We start from the raw sequence: 17,758 nt of genomic DNA, 5'->3' as shown, positions 1-17,758 counted from the left end.
AAATAAATCTGTATGCAGGAGACAGAAGCTGTCGCAGAGCGTGTGCGTGAATACTTACATGTGTGCACACACACAGATGTCTACTGTTTTGTAAAATGATTATTTGAAAACCTTAAGCTTATCTTTCTGTCATAATCAGGTTTATCACTTAAAACTTTGGTAACAGCGAGAGGAGATTCCATTTAAGTTTTTTGAGTGAATTTTGTCAAACTTTCAACCTCTATAACAAATCTCTTCAATTTATTTTTAACACTCTGGTCCACTGCATATAACTTACATACTTGGCAGGGAGTACATGGGAGGAAAACAAATGAAACATCAACATTTCTCGAGTAAATTAGCCTCTGCTGGCAGAAGCTCGTGATGTGTTTGAGGAAAGTTCTTACAAGTTAATAAACACAAAATGTAAATATAATTAAATTAACAATAATGAATCTATCAAGCACGACATATCTGGATTGTTGGAGAAAATATTCAGAACTTCTATCGTAATTGTAGGAAGATTTGGTTTTTCCCACTTCAAAAAATTAATTTTATCAATCCAATTCGTTGGGCTTTTTGTGTTTGCAGTCCAAACCAAGTTGGTAGTAGAAAACAAGGACATTCTCAGCTAGGGAACTGAAAACTTACATTACTGATTGCAGGTTTAAATAACTTCTTTGCAGTTTTCTCAGATTAGTTGCCTGACCAAAGCAAAAACTGTACCCTTTTAAAAGACATTTAATTGGCACTTTTTTCATAGTCCATTAAACTTACTCTGTTTTCTTTGAGAGATGAAATAGTACATTTTTCCATTAAAATGACATTAGTGGTGCTGCCAGTGCATCTCTTTGCAGTAATCTTCAATTTAGTTAGTTTTTGTGATAGTAAAAATGCGGTGGGTTTTTTTTTCTACAAGTCTGTTATTTTTGGGGTACTGAAGAGCTATGCCCCTAGGATCCTTTTCTTCAGTGGATAAATATCTACATCTCAGGAAAGTAAAAAGTTATCTCAGACTTTTGTCTGTGTTTTCAATATTTCATTCAGGATTCTAAGCATAATTTATATTCCTCCTTAAATCGGTGTTATGAAACGCTGAGTTGATGTCCTCCTTCAGCTACTTCTATCATAAATATAATAGACTATTGTAAGCTTCAATACAATGGACTATTGTAAGCTTCAGAGAGAAGCTTGTTAAGGGAGAATTAAGGGTAACATACGTTAAGGGAAAAGACAGATCCTAAATTCACATTCATGTAAAGACTTTAGGAAATCAATGGGCATCCAGATACTGTATCAGAGTTAAGAGGGAAAACATCTTGCCGTCAAATGTTTTGATATTTAAGTTCCCCACACTACTTCTGGGACCTTTTTGATAAAGACAGAGGGAAGCGAACACATATGTTCTATATGGATAGTCAGTAGGTGTCTAGATGCGGTGCTTGCTTGAGTTTTGGGAGACTTGGTGTGATCCTCTGATCTGCCGGTCTTTCTGCATCCTATATGCATGTCTGAAAGTCACACACTATTATGTAATGGAGTGAAAAGGTATTTTAACCTATGTGCTTACAGCTTTAGAGCAAGAACATGTAATTGGGCTTCTCGTGTTGTGTCTGAGTATTCTAAACACTGAGCTTTGGGATATTTGGGGTTTGCATTTCTTTGTTTTGATGAGATTGGTTTTTTTGTGTGGCAGGAATAGGTGTCTCAAAAAAAGTCCACATTGATGAATCATTGCTATGAGCTGTGATCTTAAAATGAATAATCAATAGACAACTGATTTTGATTAGAAGGAGCTTTTCTTTTTAGATCGGGCTCATTTTAACTTGCATCTGTTCTGTCATCCAGCTCAATGTGCAAATGCTTGTGCCAACCCAAAAGAGGAGATACAGCAAGGTTCAGTCTGTTTTTATTGATGGTAGCACTAGTTATACTGACTTAAAATGACCAAAACTATGGTATCAAGCTCAGAGTGAATATCTTTGTGTAGTAAATAAGAATATGGCATGGACTACTGAAGTGTGCATCCTCATCTTTTTCTTACTCCTCTTCCATAGAAGGCATCTTATAAATATTGTCAGTGTTGTCAATGTTAAAAAATTCTACAGCCAATAAATCTTTCTGTGTGCATTCCTTTTCTCTGTCATTCGTTCACCTGTCTTGCATTCAATTCAGTTAATAGGACTAGATGGAGAAGTGAGAGCTCATTGTTCTTTAAAAAATAAATTTGTATGCCTATTAGTGTAATCAGACATATTAAAAATCAGAGTGGTCTTAGATTTACACCCTACTTTTGAAGTTTTAGTGTATTAAAAATAATTTTTTTTAATAAAAAAGAATTGTGTTCTTATTTTTGGAAATGCTGATGTCTTGTTTCCTGCTTGGGCAATCAGGTAACTTTAAAGGTACAAAAGCATCAAACTGAGTACTTTGAATGAAATACTTCTGCAGTTACTGTGTATGACTTTCCATTTCCAATTATAACTTAAAAGTATTTTCTGATTTTCCCATCTTTTCAATAGCTGTTTCATGGGGTTTCTGTTAGATATTGTGGAGTTTGTGGCTCAGTGTCTAGTTTTGTTCAAATTCACCCCCTTGCAATATTCCGTCAGCTTGCGTTTTAAAGTAGAGGAGGGACATCCCCACCATCAACTTTTACTAGAATACTATGTCCAGTCTTAGTCTACCTATCTCAAAAAAGGTACTGTAGGAGTTAAAGATGATTTTGAGGAAAAACAAAAAGAAGGATTAAGTAAAAGAACTCTGAGGGTACTGAAGAGTGTCAGATTCTTTAGTAAAAATATATCTTTGAATTATCCTCAAATGCTGAGTGATACAGGGAAATATATATTGGAATGTTTTTCCTATATTGTAGTTAAAGAATAAAGCCACTTCATGAAGTTGAAAAGTGGCAAATTAAGATCCAGTGAGAGGATGCATAATGAGATGAAGCAGCTCCTTTCCACATGAGAACATGAAAGTGGAAAAATTGGCAAATTTCAGAGAAGTCCCAAGTGTTGGTTTGGCTAATGGGAGTATCAGACTTACAACAGCAAGGACTAGCAAAACATTTGTGAAAGCCTCTAAAGTTGCATCCTTCAGGTTTAATGTCAGTACCTAATTGTTTGGAGTTAGGAGATAATTTTAACTAGGGTGTTCCAAGCTCACTTTGTGGTTTTTTTGTACCTTTTTAAACAAAGCATCTGGAGCTGACCACTCACAAAGCCAAAAAGCAGCCTTGATCCAGTTGACAGCAGTTTAGCATCTTGTGTTTTTATTGACAAAGATTTGTTTTATGAGATCAGGATTTCTTTCCATATATCTTGATTTTAAACACTTAAAGTGTTTAAAAAGTAACACTTTTAAGGATAAAAATATAGTCATACAAAAAAATTAATTTACTGTCACAGTTAGTTTACAATGGATACACTCATTGACTTATGTCAAGTTCTTTCTTATGTTTATTAAATGTATTATTTATAGCTGGTGGAACTCATTTACCTTTAATATTGCTGTGTAACTTTATGTTGGATATTTCAGAAGTAAACTTATTTGTATGAAGAAAGTAGAACACTAAAATCCACTTCCATTTTGGAGTGAGACACTGGGGGGGGGGAAAAAAGTTACCTTCATTCTTCTGTGTACACATGCTGTGAAACTGATGTGTAATTCGGATGCAAGATTGCCGTATTTAAGTTGCTTATGCATGGAATAACACATCTTACATCAGAGAACACTTTAAAAGGATTCTTCATAATAGGTTATAATGATTGAAGTGTTTCATGTCTCACCAGGCAGCTTGTAGGACTATTTTCAACATAGACACTTTCCTGTAATCACAGATTTTTGTTGATTCTAACCATTGCATATATTTGCCCATCTCTGCTGTAATATTTTTGCAACACAAGCTGTGAGATTTCTGTTTAAAGAATAGTGTGACTTTGTTTTCAGGATTCGTGGCCCTTCCCACTGTATTTCTTTTTAAAGTGGGAAATGTTAGCTTTAGGCTTTTCATTTTTTTAACATTGCATAGTCATTTGCTGTCATCCAGTTAGTTATTTGCATATTACCACAGCTAAAGAAACCTAATTATCTCACAAAAATGATGTTAAATAATGACTTCTTTGACAATACAAGTAGTATTCGAAGCTTAAGATGTCAGTATTTTACCTGTTAGCATAAACCAATCATCATATACCATTTAAAATGCAGCTCTTTAAATCGTATTGTATGACATTCTATAATTCCATTTTTCTTCCATTCTATCCATTATAATGTAAATGTACAGCGAGGAATATAGTTTTAAATCCTACTTAATTAAAATACTTTAAATTTGAAGTTAAAAGTAATATTTTTTTCACTATAAAATAATCACTTTCTAAATTACTATTTATTATACTTCTTTTACTTAAATTCTGTCACAGTTAAATTTGCCGTGATTTAAGCTGATTATTCCTCTGTCCTAGATTATTCCCAGGTAGCATTTACCGATGAGTAAAGGGAGTTTACATGCATGACAACTGTAGAATTGATAATTTCTTTTAAAGATAATGGGAATTACGTCTAGTGAGGACTAAATGTGCTCAAAAAACCTGAGATATGTCATCTCTTATTTTCCATTTCAGAACTGGAAGTATGCAAAGAAATATCTACTGTGCAAAATCTACTAAGAAACAGATCTTGACCCGATAGTTCTTACTGTTAAAAAAGAAAATCATAAGTGTTAGGCTAATAAATAATGCTTATAGTATCAACATTGAGTTATGTTTTCCTTCAGTTCAGCTGCATGGAAAACATATAATTATATATGCTTCAACTTTTCTGTCCCTAAGTCTACCAATTGCATGTTTGCCTGAGAGCAGAGGTTGTTCTTAAGCAGGAATGTAAGAGAATAAAGTAATACTTCATGGATTAGTTTGTGCAAACCATCCTTTCCTAGGGCTGCAAAGAAGAAAATCTGGAAGCTGCTTTGATTTGGAAGGCAGCTGGAGGATTCTTGAATAGGATTTGCCTTTTTGTATTGATCCTAGGGTGATAAGCAGTTTCAGGTTAACCTACTTCCAGAGGAAAATGATCATTATGTGAAGCATACCATGTATCTGACAGCTCCCTTTATTATGTATGTACCGTGCAGTGGGAAGCTTAGTTTTCTGACTGTTGTACTATGTGGGCTTTTGCTGAACTAATTTCAGTTTGTTCCTCCTCTGGTATCGCTTTCCTGAGGCTTTAGAATATACTTGTGTCCTGTTCTGTGTACCTGTGGAATAATTTTGCCTTTATTGGTTGTATTTGGGAATTTAAACTGAAAATGTTCTGTGATATCTTCGAGATTTTTTTGGCTTTATTCATACACACATAGAGCAAGATGAATTGAATATGCATTTTAATTTTTTTCTTAAATTAAAGCCAAAAAAATGAAGACAAGTAAAATCAAATCCCATATGGGAAATTTAAGGTATCTTGCTATTATTTTCACAAAAGCATAAGGGTGGCTATCCTGCAGCATTAAAAATGGAAAGATTCAGGCTATCAGCAGTACTAAATGAATGTGATGTTAACAAATAAACTGTCAGCCCCTTTACCAGTTACCTTTGGAAATACACCCTTAGCTTTCTTGGTAAAGCCCGTATTCTTCAGAGCACTGTTTCACGGAGAGGAAAAAATTCCAAATTTTCTAAAGCCCCAAGAGCAGTTACTGTCTCCAATTCCCTCTCTCTACTTAAAATTAGGCAGCTAAATCCGTATGTAGAAAATGCAGGAGGGATACTTGAACAATCCTTACTTTTACAGGTAACAAGCAGATCTGTCAGCGAACGGTGCCTGCTTTCTCATGAATTGCATTGCAGCCATCTGACTTTTAAACTTAATTATATAAAGGCCACCATTTAGTATATTCACGTCTTCCTTTGTTAGCTATCACAAAGTTTAAACAGAAAATCCTTGGTTTAGGCGGGTGTGTTCTGATACTTAATAGTCTCTGAGCTTTTTCTGTGTAGTGTGTTCAAAATATTTTCTTATGTGTATACTCTGTTTAAAAAGAAATGAGTTGGCACTACAGCCTTTCTGTCACTTTTATGCTTCTATTTTGCTTCTAGAGGTTTCAAAAAAAAAAACCCACATCTATTCTATTTATTTATTAATTTTTTACTCTTGCTTATTTTGGTAGAAATTGTGTAAGAGATAGCAAATGATTGCAGGGAAGGAGACAATGCTAAAATGATTGTCTCTTCTTTTTATGCTACCCCAGTTTTCATGAAAACAACACATCAGAGTACAGAAATTTGTATGGTTGTGCATCACAGGACAGAAAGAGAGATTAATTTGTCACGTGTTTTAAATTTAAATTATATGTGTTCTTTCACTAGTATTTTTTGGCATCATGGATGGACTTCGGTCTTTCCTTGTAGCATCAATTTTCACTAGCATACTGTGGGTAAATTTTGTAGAATAGAAAATGAAGGTAAATGTCAAAATGAATAGTTTGAAAATAGTATGTTTCTCTTGTTTCTTAGGTTGACAAAAGGTCTTGCACTTGCAAATTAATCAAATCATAGACTAGTAACAGGAGAAAAAAAATCCAGCCTTTTCCTCCAAACCACACACTTGGTTGATTGACACAATTAGGCCTCAACATGTTTTTGTGATAGAAATTGCACACTGGTGGTAGCTGAAAAGCCTAATTTCCTGCTGCTTTCTGAGTACAGCAATGAAACACACTCAGTGTTAGGCAAGATCAGTTGTATATTTGTTGTAGTCCTAGCTTTTCCTCTGAATACCAGCTCTTTCATCTATTATCTGGAAGAAAAATGTGATTTTAGTCTGAAACATGTTTAAAAAAGAAGTCTGCAGTAAAGAAGGAAATTTCTATCCAGATGTTTACATCTTCAATGAGCAGAATGAAGGAATTTGCAATAATCAATAAAGGGAACTAATTTCAAAGGAAATTTATGGAAAATCCTCAGAGTCAATAGATTTTTTTTTTTTTTTAATTAAAACTGTGATAAATTCTATGTAGAATTAAAATATCCATGTAGGATATTTTTAGATTGATTATTGATGGACATTGGTCTTCAAGAGCGTCATCAGCATGGCTTCCAAATTAAGTGGATAACAGGATCACTGCCTGCAAGCAGAAGATGATTTAGAGTAACTTCACATTGAGTTATGAAAAGAAAAGCCAAGGATGAATGGTAGAAACCTGCATATAATGATGATAGTTAAATATAGGGAAACAAAAAGGAGAAGAAAAAAAAAAAGACCTTTCTTTTCTTTTGGATGCTCCTGCCACTGACTTCAGTTTTGAAGGCAGAAATCTTTCTAATTCATTCCTGCACTTGACAAAAACAAAAACAGGATCTCTCTGCTGTTTGAAGCAAATATTTTTACCTGGTCCTTCCTGTCATTAAAAAGCTTCACATTTAAGGGCTAGGGTGGAAATCTGCAACTGAAGTCATATAATAATACATCTGCCATAACAGACAAGAAGAAATGACAATTTTTTCTTAAAAATAAAAAAAACAAACAAACAAACCCCAAATCTTGTAGACAGTTCTTTTAGGTGCATTTTTGATTTGTTAGTAAACGTAACGAATTTGTAAGTTAATTCCTGTTATTTGTGACTGACTGTATGCCTTTGGGATCTTGAGTTGATTCTAAGGCAAGTTGATGGAGCCTCCATGTTATGGTTTGAGAAATCCACAACAATTTATTGTTGTTTAGACAATTTTCCTATCACCCAATGACCCCTTCCCACCCTGGAAAGGGAATTGGGGAAAAAACAAGGAAACCTGAGGGCTGAACTATAAGCAGATTTAATAGAATAAGACTAGATAATTCATGTTAATAATACTAAAGAACTGATATTGATCCTGATACCAATATAAAATATACAGGGATTATACTCAGCCAATTCTATCAGCAGAAAGCTGTGCGCTCCCAGCAGCGGACAGTAAATGTCAGACACTGTGAGCGCAACGGCTTCAGGAGGAAGGGAGGGGCTCAGGGGTCCGGCACTGGTGAGAAGTTTTCAGGATAGCAGCCAGTAAGGGGAGAGAGCACTTCTCAGCAGACTTCCTAATTTATATTCATGGCATGAAATAATCCTGTTGGCCAACTTGGGTCGAGTGCCTGGGTCTTGCTTCTCCTCATCCCCCAACCTGGTGAGCTTGAAACACTGAGACCTTGAAACCCGCTTGCCACAGCTGACTATAAAGTAAATATTTTCACAATTTCAGACACTAGAGTCTTCTAAAAGTGTAGTTTTCCCAGGCAGTAGAAGATAAATTAGTCCTGTGTCACTCAAACCAGGACACTCCATTTGAGTTTGTGACATTTGGTTGGCAACTCTACTTGTCTCCTAAGACCTCTTCCTACAGCAGTTATGTAAAAGTTGAAAAGATAAAGAGTTTTTGTGATGAATCAATCTTGCATTGTATTCCACCTGGAAAAATGTCATACATCCATCTTATGTTGCTCCCTAAAGGAGTTCTAGAGGAGTTATATTTCCACATAAATTGTGTGATAGATTGTATACTTGCTTATCTTTTTTTCTACATTCTGGACAGCATTAATACCATGTCCGTAGTGTGATGGTCAGACTTCCCTTCAGTCCTCCTCATTCCATGACATAGTTTATTGTACTAAGCATAACATTTGTAAAACCTGAATATTTCACTGACTCAGACCCTTTCTTGTACCTGCACCCCATAGGAGAGTGTGACAAAAGTATGTTTCCCTCTTGCCACCTGATTCTTCAGTCGAGCCACTTGTTTATTCCAGGATATTTAACCAGCTTTCACTGAGGTGCTGTAGATCACGGGTACATGTGGATTCAACTCCTGATTAAGGACAGTTATTCCTTGTAATGTTTTAACTATTCATATTCTACTGAGAAAGGACGTTGGCAACATGCTCAAGATGTTCAGAGAAGGCTGGTCATATTTTTTTTTCATGCACCATTTTAAAGATGAGTACTTGGTATAAGTATTACTGTAGTTTCTTTTCTGGTTAGTGGCAATATAACCACAACGTACTTTCTCAGCCTAGCGAGAGCATTTTTCTCCAAGGAAAGTGAGATTGCTTTGGCATTACTTGCTCACAGTATGTGATGTGTGTCTACTCACACAAAAATGAACTGAAAAGTAATTTCTGTTCTGCTCGAGGCAGACAGTTTGCAGAATTACCAATATGTTTTAATTTCTGATAATACTTGCTGACAGTCATACTAATAGATCAAAAATGGAGTAATATTGTAAATCTGTCCATTGCCACTTTACATCTTAAGATATAAAATACCTTCCCTTCTTGAATATGCTGCAGTTTTCACTTCTGGTCTCCTAAAACTGCAGGGAAACTTCTAGATATAGCTTGAAATGGGTTGAGAATTTGCTACAGGTAATATATCAACTCTACACGCTATGGTTGTAAATGAAGGTAATGATTGTCCATCCAGATATGAATCTATCTTCTTTCTTCTCTTGCTATAACTATACTATATCCATCCAGTTTGCCAGATAGTGTAAAAGGTGTAGGTAATTTATTAAATTTAAGATGCTTTTACTAGACAGTGTAGGACTTGTAGTTCATTACTGTTTACTTCCCTGAAAGGGAAAATGTATGCAGGTTGAAAAGAAAAAAAATGTATTATAGGTAAAAAGGAGACTTTGTCAGACTACGGAATTAAAATAAAAAATTGATTTTTCTGTTGTGCATTTTTCCAGTTAATGAACTTTTTTTACCTAAAATTTATACCACCCTTTAACATTGAATCAAAGTCTTTGGGCAGATTTTTTTCAAGTCTTATATTTTTCTTTATGAAAGGATGAAAGAATATTTTTAAATCTTGGGCAAATCACTATTGTCAAGATTAGAAGTAATCTGTGCACATGACAGAGCAGGAAACACCTTGCCTTTCTCCTTTTAGGTCATTTAAAATATGTTCTTAAAATTATGTATTTATAAATACTTTGTCGTACATAGCATTAAATCTATTTTATAAAAATATTTGTATATATATAATTGTACTTATAATATATGATGAATCACAACTTCCTGTTTCATACCTTCTGTTGCAGAGGACAAGTGAGAGTCGTCTTAAGTTTGGTTAACGGCATAGACATTCTGCCTGTTCAGTATGTGATGTGTTCTGTGAGCTCCCGTTCCCTGCACCTATATAATATTTGATTACTTAAATGTGCTCAGTGAACAGTGGGAAGTCATAGGGTAAATGGTAGACTGTACGTTCTCTAAAGAAAAAGAGGCTGTTATCTGATTATGGTAAATACGGGCTTGTGTTTGAGAGACCATAAGCATTTAAGAATAGTAAGTATGCGCTATAATGTGTGCTAATGATTTAATCTTCAGAGCCTTCTGCCATAGTACCCCCGTACGGTTCTATTGGTCTTTGGATTCTGGTAATTTAATTGTGATATTCTTGTTATGAATCTACTTACAGTTACTAAAAATAACCTTTGATGCACAAATTTGTCCTAATATATGAAGATAATCAGTAGAAAAATTCATGAACTCATTCTTTTTCTCTTTTAACAATTTTATTGCAATTCAGTTACTGAACTTATGTCTCTGATTTCTTCAGACAAATCTCTCGTTTAATAAACTAGCTCTTTTTTTAAATGAAAACTTAAATTTATTGCAGCGTTGACTAGCTTTTTGGCAGTTTTTGTTGGTGCGTAAGAAAGAAAATAACTTTCAGTTTCAATTTTGTTAATTCAGTTTTACCACTTTTTCATTCAAATATGAGAAAAGAGTAGGAATTGGAATATCAGGAAAACAACTTCCTCTTCTTATCACTTCTGAATAAAAATAATAACTAGGTTTGCTAGTCCTAAAATTTCAAAGGAGAGTGAGAAACAGTAATTTCTGTTCACCAATATCAAACATTGTTCTTTGATTTAATTTTTGTTAATTTTAAATCTTAAATTCTTAATTTTAATGAGCAAACGAAAACCCATAGAAAATGGATAATCTACATGGTATATTTAATGTTAATGATAGTTTTTAAAAATTACAGTTGAGTAGTAAGGCAGACAAATGGATCTTAGTACAAGTGAGTAAAGAAATAGTTTACTAAATACAAAGTTTAATTCGCTATTTTATTTAATAGCACATAGGATTCTGAGGATTTTAGGACTGCATACGTAAATATATTTAGATAATAAATTGGTAAATTTTAATGACACAATAATTGTGCTTTGGGAAAATAACTATTACAGGTGCAAAACAAGATTAGTGTTGATATTAAATAAGGGTTTTCTGCTGTTTGAAATACATTATTAAAGCTGATTCTTTTGAACAGCCTGCCTCGATTCTCTACAGCAGATGTACAATTTGATTTGTATTTTCTTCCTGCCTGCAAACAAACAAGCAATCTTAACTTAGGCATCACGATGATTTAATGTCTCTAGCTAGCCTGCTGGGACTATTTTCTGCAGCTTCTGTTGTCCCACGGCTCATCAATTTTGTGTAATTTAAACACTATTTCATGGTGTGTTCACCCTCAGTCTAAAGAGGCAAAGTTGAGAGGTGTTAACAGAATTTGGATAATGTCTGTTAATGCCACAGTGCTGAGGTACTTTTAGTGGTATTGATTCCACAGTGAAAGTAGTTCTCAAAATACCTATTTCATCACAAAAGCAAGAGTAATTCTATACAGCTACAGAAAGCAAATCTCGTAAAGGAGAAAATGCTATCATTATGTGTTCATCATTTAATGCAAAATTGCACTTGAACCAACTTGACTACTACTACTACTTGACTACTTACTACTACTTCTCAAGCTGATATATTAGAAGATTTAAAACTTACTGATACATTTATTTTTTCGCTTAAATATGAGAGTGAAGGCAGACTATTTGAAGTTCCTTAATAACATCTGAAGAAATGTTCTGACAGTAGTTAAAGAAAACAGTTAATGAACATAGCATTACATGAAAAAGGGGAGAAGGTTAAAGTTTGTTTAGTGGGTCTTTTTGCTTTGATTTGAAGGCTACATTTCCAGTTTTTATGTGATTTCTCTGTACAAAGATTGCAGTTATGTTATGAAGCTGTTAAGGTCAGAAGGTGAAGGATAATCAAGGAAAGTTGAGGATAAAAACTCTTCAGTGCTTTAAGGAAGAAAAAGTGCTGTACTGCCAAGTATATCTGTAAACTATAAAAAAAGGGGGGGAGTACATTTTATAAATTTTAGGACTGGAAGTGATTGTTTCCTGGGATAATTGTTAAACTCTGTAAACTCCTGATTTATTTATTTATTTATTTATTTAACTACTTGATTCATCTTTCAGTTCCCTACATACTTTTGTGAACGTCTGTGATGGGATTTTCGGAGAATATTTTCTTGCAAAGTCTGTTAAAAAGAGACTAATTTTCACAGATTATTTTCTTTGAGCTTTTGAGGCCTTTGTGTCAATATCGTGTCTCTTTCTATATAGATGCCAATGACAGTAAAGTTGGAGACTGGAATATAGCCTTTACTTGCAAAAATATTATGACTTGCAAAAACATAAATTGCATTTAATATTAGCAAAGGATCTAGGAAAGAAGAATATTTGCTAACTCAGCAACTGATCTTATGCATCTATGAATTTGTGATTGTAAAAATATTTAAACCTTGTAATGAAAGCAGTTCAGAATCCAGCAACATCTACGAGTAGTTTTCCAATGAAGACCTCTAGAAGATGATGTCTTGCAATAAATGTGAAGTGACTTATAATTTCTTATGTGTCTTATAAAATGCTGATAAGAATTGAGGCAGTTTCTTGTATCAGGATAATACCAGGATTCTGATATTCTGTACTGCAAATCACTTCTTTTCTGTGCTACCCAAAGTAAAGAGTGTGTGTCTTTGTAACTCTGAAACTTTTGTGTTACATCCTTCAGTTACCACACGTCTCTTCAAAGGCATGTCACAGTAAATCCCTTTTGGAGGAAGGACTGTAGATTGTTTTGCTCTCTCCGTCAGGAGTAAGCACTGAAGTGGCTTTAGCCCCCAGTTTTCTAACCAGAGAAACTGGAATTCCGTAGGAGCTTTATTGTGAATTGTTCATATGGATGACAGTATCATCTTTCTATCACTGTAGAGCAAGCTCCTAACCTTATATACTTCCCTTGGTCTCCTTCTGCATCTCTGTTGTCCTTTCATCTATATCTGTTCCCTCAACTTCAAGCTTCACGTTTCCCAAGCTTTTCCTGCTCCTACATTTGTAACACACAAGCTACACCGCCACCGCTTCCTTGGTTATGTGTGTGTATCTATTCTATGCTCTGAGCTGCATCAATCCTTTGTCTAGCTAGTAGCTACAGCACCAGAAGAAACTTTGGAAGCAAGATCTGCTGCTGTAGCTACAATGCAGGTGTATGAATGTGGCTATATTTTGTCTTACGTCTTTATGTTGGTCCTTTCTTTTACTTCAGGAAAATGTGCGATGTGGCATTATAGTCAGCAATAGCACATGGTCCCTCTCTGTGGCCTCATATTCAACCCAGGCGACAGTCTGTCTCCATAACTCCATCCCCCTCCCATAATCTCCTGTGCCTGAAGTGTGTTGTTTAAAAACGTGAAAGAGTTAGAGAGCACATAATGGCAAACAAATCACAGATTAACCACCACAATTTAACCAGATTTTGTGAACTGCTTGACTTTTCCGGATCACCAGCTGAGGTGATTCCAGATTTTAAATGTACTGAAATATTAGTCTCTGCTGTACACTGGGCTATATGAGTGTTTCAGCTATGTTGAAAACCAGTTACCTGTGCCATCTCTCATGGTTCACCTGAAAGGTTCTGTTTTCTGTGAGTATTTTTTTCTGTTTAGGGAAAGCTGCTTAACAGAGGCAAAACGATGAAGCATGTGAATGTCAGGGTGGTGGGACTTAGTCAGATGAAGTGAATGCAATGAAGCTGATGCTCAAGAGAGTTAAACTTGTATCCTCCACAGAAGGAGAAAGGAGCCCACGCTGGTGGGCCTGTAATCAGAACTGAAGAATTCATATCTTTTTGTTGGGTTGAGACCAGTGTGCAAGAATAGCTATCAGGTTCTCTATTTAAACCCTCTGCAAAGTCTTAGAATATCTTGGGAAACTGACTGCACAAAGTAAGTGGTTTCCTAGAACAGCTGCTGTTTAGACCCCTTGTGCCTGGGTTGAAGTTCTACTTGTTTGTATTCGAATAGGACCATAAATGTTGACTTCCCTGCGATCAGTGATAGAAGTCTGTGCTCCATATGCTCTGTACACAAATAATCCTTGCTCAACTGGCAAAAACGTCCAGTTCTCATGCAGTGAGTTGCCAGTTAATTCAGAGATAAGGAGACAAAACTTTTAGAGTTCCTATACCCTGCTTTAATATTTACACAAAAGACAGCATTGTTTGTTCTTTTTGTAACTTGATGGTGAGGAGAACTTTTAGATCCGATAGAAACATAGGAACAGCAAGTAGACTTTTTTTCCTGGCAGATCTACTTCTGTTGTCCTGAGGGAAAGGGAAGAAAGGATAGCTAACAGTTTGTCACCTAGGCTATTTCCTTATTGCATTTTTCTCCACGTTGCATATATAATGTGTTTTGTAATTACTACAGTGCTTACTAAATGATTTGCAAATGGCTCTTTAGCATAAGTGAAAAGTATATCAGTAAGATGGCATTTCAGATAAAGCTTGTTACCTTTAATATACATTTTGCTTGAGAAAAGATTGTACATGTTTTCCTATGACTTATTTTTTTTTTTATTTTAGGCAATTACACTTTTAACTGAACTCATCAGAGAGAACTTCAGAAATAGCAAATTGAAACAATGCCTTTTACCTGCACTTGGGGAGCTTCTTTACCTCATAGCCAGTGAGGTAAGACTGTCAAATGATCTGTAGAAATTTAACAAATGTGAAAAAAATCTCCCACGGAAAAGTAAACAGAAAGAGCAAAGTACTTTGTTATTTGTATCCTCAATAATTTCTTGTCCTTGTATGTAGAGTTTTAACTTCATAAAACAATTTCATATAATAATGACTGCTGGCCTCCAAGGGCAGATAAAAGTGTTAGAACATCTTACCTAGAGACTTTGATTAAATAGGATGTATCAGTACAGCCTATGATATCAATAAATTAATATATCTAGTCCATAGTAAGCCTTATCCTGGCATGGTTGGATTCACAATGCCGTGGAAATGGAATGATCCTGACTAATTTCAAATGGAATTATGGTGATTCCTGACTAGAACTAATTTAAACATTCAGTCTAGAAATAGTACATTCACATTAAAAATAAACAGAGGTTATTTGTTAAAAAGAAATACTATGAATAGTAGGAATTGATGTAGCTTTCTTTTTCTTTATTCAAAGAGTAAAACACTTTCTTTTACTTACTAGAAACGAAGGTGTTTTCAAATAGAAAAGGCCTAGCTGTAGCTTCTCTGAAGCCTTTGTATTAAATGCATCGTCTAATTGCTCTGAATGCTACAATATTAGTTATCAGTCTGTGAGGTCACTTGATAAAGGAATGAAAATACCAAATTGATCTGTATTTTGGCTTACTGTAGTTATGGCTTCGTGCTGAACTTCCATGTTTTATTGTCCCCATTCCCTAGCTCCTTTGCGTGTTCCGCAAGATGAAATGGTTGCCTTGGTTTTTTGTAGGTTAGCAAGCATTGTCCTTTTCTGGTTAGACAATTGCCAAAATATCTATCAAACACGCAAAGTCATGGAACTTGTTCTAACACTGAGAAGTTATGTTATGGAAAATGCATCCACATTCATGGTTTAATTTCAGATTTTAATACTTTCTCAGTTTTCCTTGGGGGGAGGAAGGAGAATATTTATACTTAGCATTATCAGACAGATTGCAAAATATATAAATTTTTAACCACTAATAAAACCAAATAAACTTAAAACTTCAACTTGAAAATTATATTTGGCAAGAGTATTTTGCACTGCTTGTTTTTATTTTGAAATTAAACTTCAGTGATCTTTTGCTTTAATTTTTGCTTTGCTGTTTACATTGGCTCTGTAATGGCAAAATGATTTGCATGCACTGATCCTAAAAGATTTTTTTTTCATCTGAAAATGTGAACTGACAAATTTTTGGGACTATATGTATTTATGAACTTCACAATGTTTGAAGCATGATAACTTGTATTTCAAAGACAACTCTATCTTGTTTCTGGAAGATCTATAGTAATGGGTTGCATTGGTTTGAGTTATACCTAAGAAATTACTAGATAATAGGAAGAAATATTTGGAATTACTCTACACATATGAACACAAGGCACTGCATTTTGGTAGAACTTCAAAAATATCAGTGTGATTTGTATGCTTGGAGACACTAACATTTATTTTTTATTAATATTTTGAAGAAAAGCCCTTTATAAAGCTTTTCATTTCTCTATGCTGTACCTACTTGACCTCAGAATACTGTAGTGTTGTAGGCATTTTATTGCTCATTAAACTGCAGAATGGTAGTATTGAATGACCTTGCCAAGATCAAACACCAAGTCAATGGTAGTATAACAAGGTGAAACAAAAATGTTTATTCCCAATTTATGCCTTTAAACAGCAAAGCTTTGTGCCTTGACGAATTTAAGAAAAAAAATCATAACTGCATCTGATTCATTATGAACTGCACACACAATGTTTTTGTTTTTCTCTCTTCCCTTTTTTTCTTCCATGTTGCTGTTCAGCCTGCTTGATTGCAGCTAAATATTTATCATTCATACTAACTGTTTTGGGACATGGCTTATTTCATTTATTTATTTATTCCTTCTGTGGTTTTGCTAAGCGTTTCTAGGTCCAACCACAATATTAATATTAAATAATGATAATGATTATTTCTTTTTCATATGAACATTTGGTAAAACATTAATTAAATAAAGTTCAGCTGTCTAGGTGCAAGCACAATTCATTAAGTTAAATATAGGATCACTGGTTGCACTTCTGTGTCTTAGAAAATACCGGGAAAAAGTCCAGATACTGGTCCTCTGCAGTCCTAAACTCTGATATTATGTGTGTACTTGCATATGAGATCTCATAGGTAAGATCTTACACTCCATCTCTGCATTTTCCTTCCAAAGAGAAGCTAAGAGCAATGCACAAGTAGCCTGAGCAGACCCCAGGGAGGATGTTCTGTTACTCTTAAGTGAATTGCCTTGAGGGAAAACTTTCAAGTTCTGTGTAATATTTCTATTAGTTTCCTGCTGTTTGTGTTATTAGGGTGCAGAACCTAAAGTTTAATCAAAATCAACACAGGCTGTGAGCAAAAAGTAGGAAGATTCCCCCAGTGTTTGCTGATGTATTTAAATTTATTAAATGTCAAATTGTGTGGGTGTTTTTAGGTAATTAAGAATGGTGCTAAGTTTCATACACCTTTTTCCTTTTTTTTTTCCTAATTTCTAACTAGAGATTAAACCTTGCAGAAAGTCATTAAGAAGAAAGTCTGAAGAATGGAAGCACTATTAATGTTTCAGGATTGCACCATTTCTTAAGGCATTGTATTTTATAATACACTTAATATATATGGTTACAGAAAAACTTGACAAAATTTCTGATTAAATTAGAGGAATGAAATGAGAAACAGACCCATGCCATTTCCAGCATAGGCTGTCATTTTAACTCTGTCTTGACTACTAGTCTTGTCCTGCCTTTTTCAGTGGAGAAGATTCCACTTTTGACTGTTAGAAAGAAACCTACCATTCTTTGAAACTCGGGCTGCATTTTCTGAAACTTAAACACTAAGCCTTGAAAGGCAAACTGTGATCACGTGTCAACATGTTGTTA

At 34.6% G+C, this 17,758-nt stretch overlaps 1 protein-coding gene across 7 annotated transcripts in view; it reads left to right on the top strand.

The window, feature by feature from the left end:
• The window catches only part of ULK4 (unc-51 like kinase 4), a 246,624-nt gene that overhangs the window by 32,638 nt on the left and 196,228 nt on the right, over positions 1–17,758 (top strand). For 6 of the 7 annotated variants that reach the window (XR_010069883.1, XM_063325376.1, XM_063325375.1 and 3 more), the window contains one exon: positions 14,728–14,835. The exons of the other annotated variant lie outside the window; for it this stretch is intronic. Coding sequence is in view for 5 of the 6 variants with exons in the window: in XM_063325376.1 (XP_063181446.1) it covers positions 14,728–14,835 (108 nt within the window). In the remaining variant the exon portion in view is untranslated. The remainder of the gene's footprint in view (positions 1–14,727; positions 14,836–17,758) is intronic. 7 annotated transcript variants of the gene reach the window in all.

This window comes from Chroicocephalus ridibundus, chromosome 2 (genome assembly GCF_963924245.1).
Source record: "Chroicocephalus ridibundus chromosome 2, bChrRid1.1, whole genome shotgun sequence".
NCBI classification, from domain to species: domain Eukaryota; kingdom Metazoa; phylum Chordata; class Aves; order Charadriiformes; family Laridae; genus Chroicocephalus; species Chroicocephalus ridibundus.
Note: the sequence above shows the minus strand (reverse complement) of the source record. Positions and strands in the feature narration are given on the sequence as shown.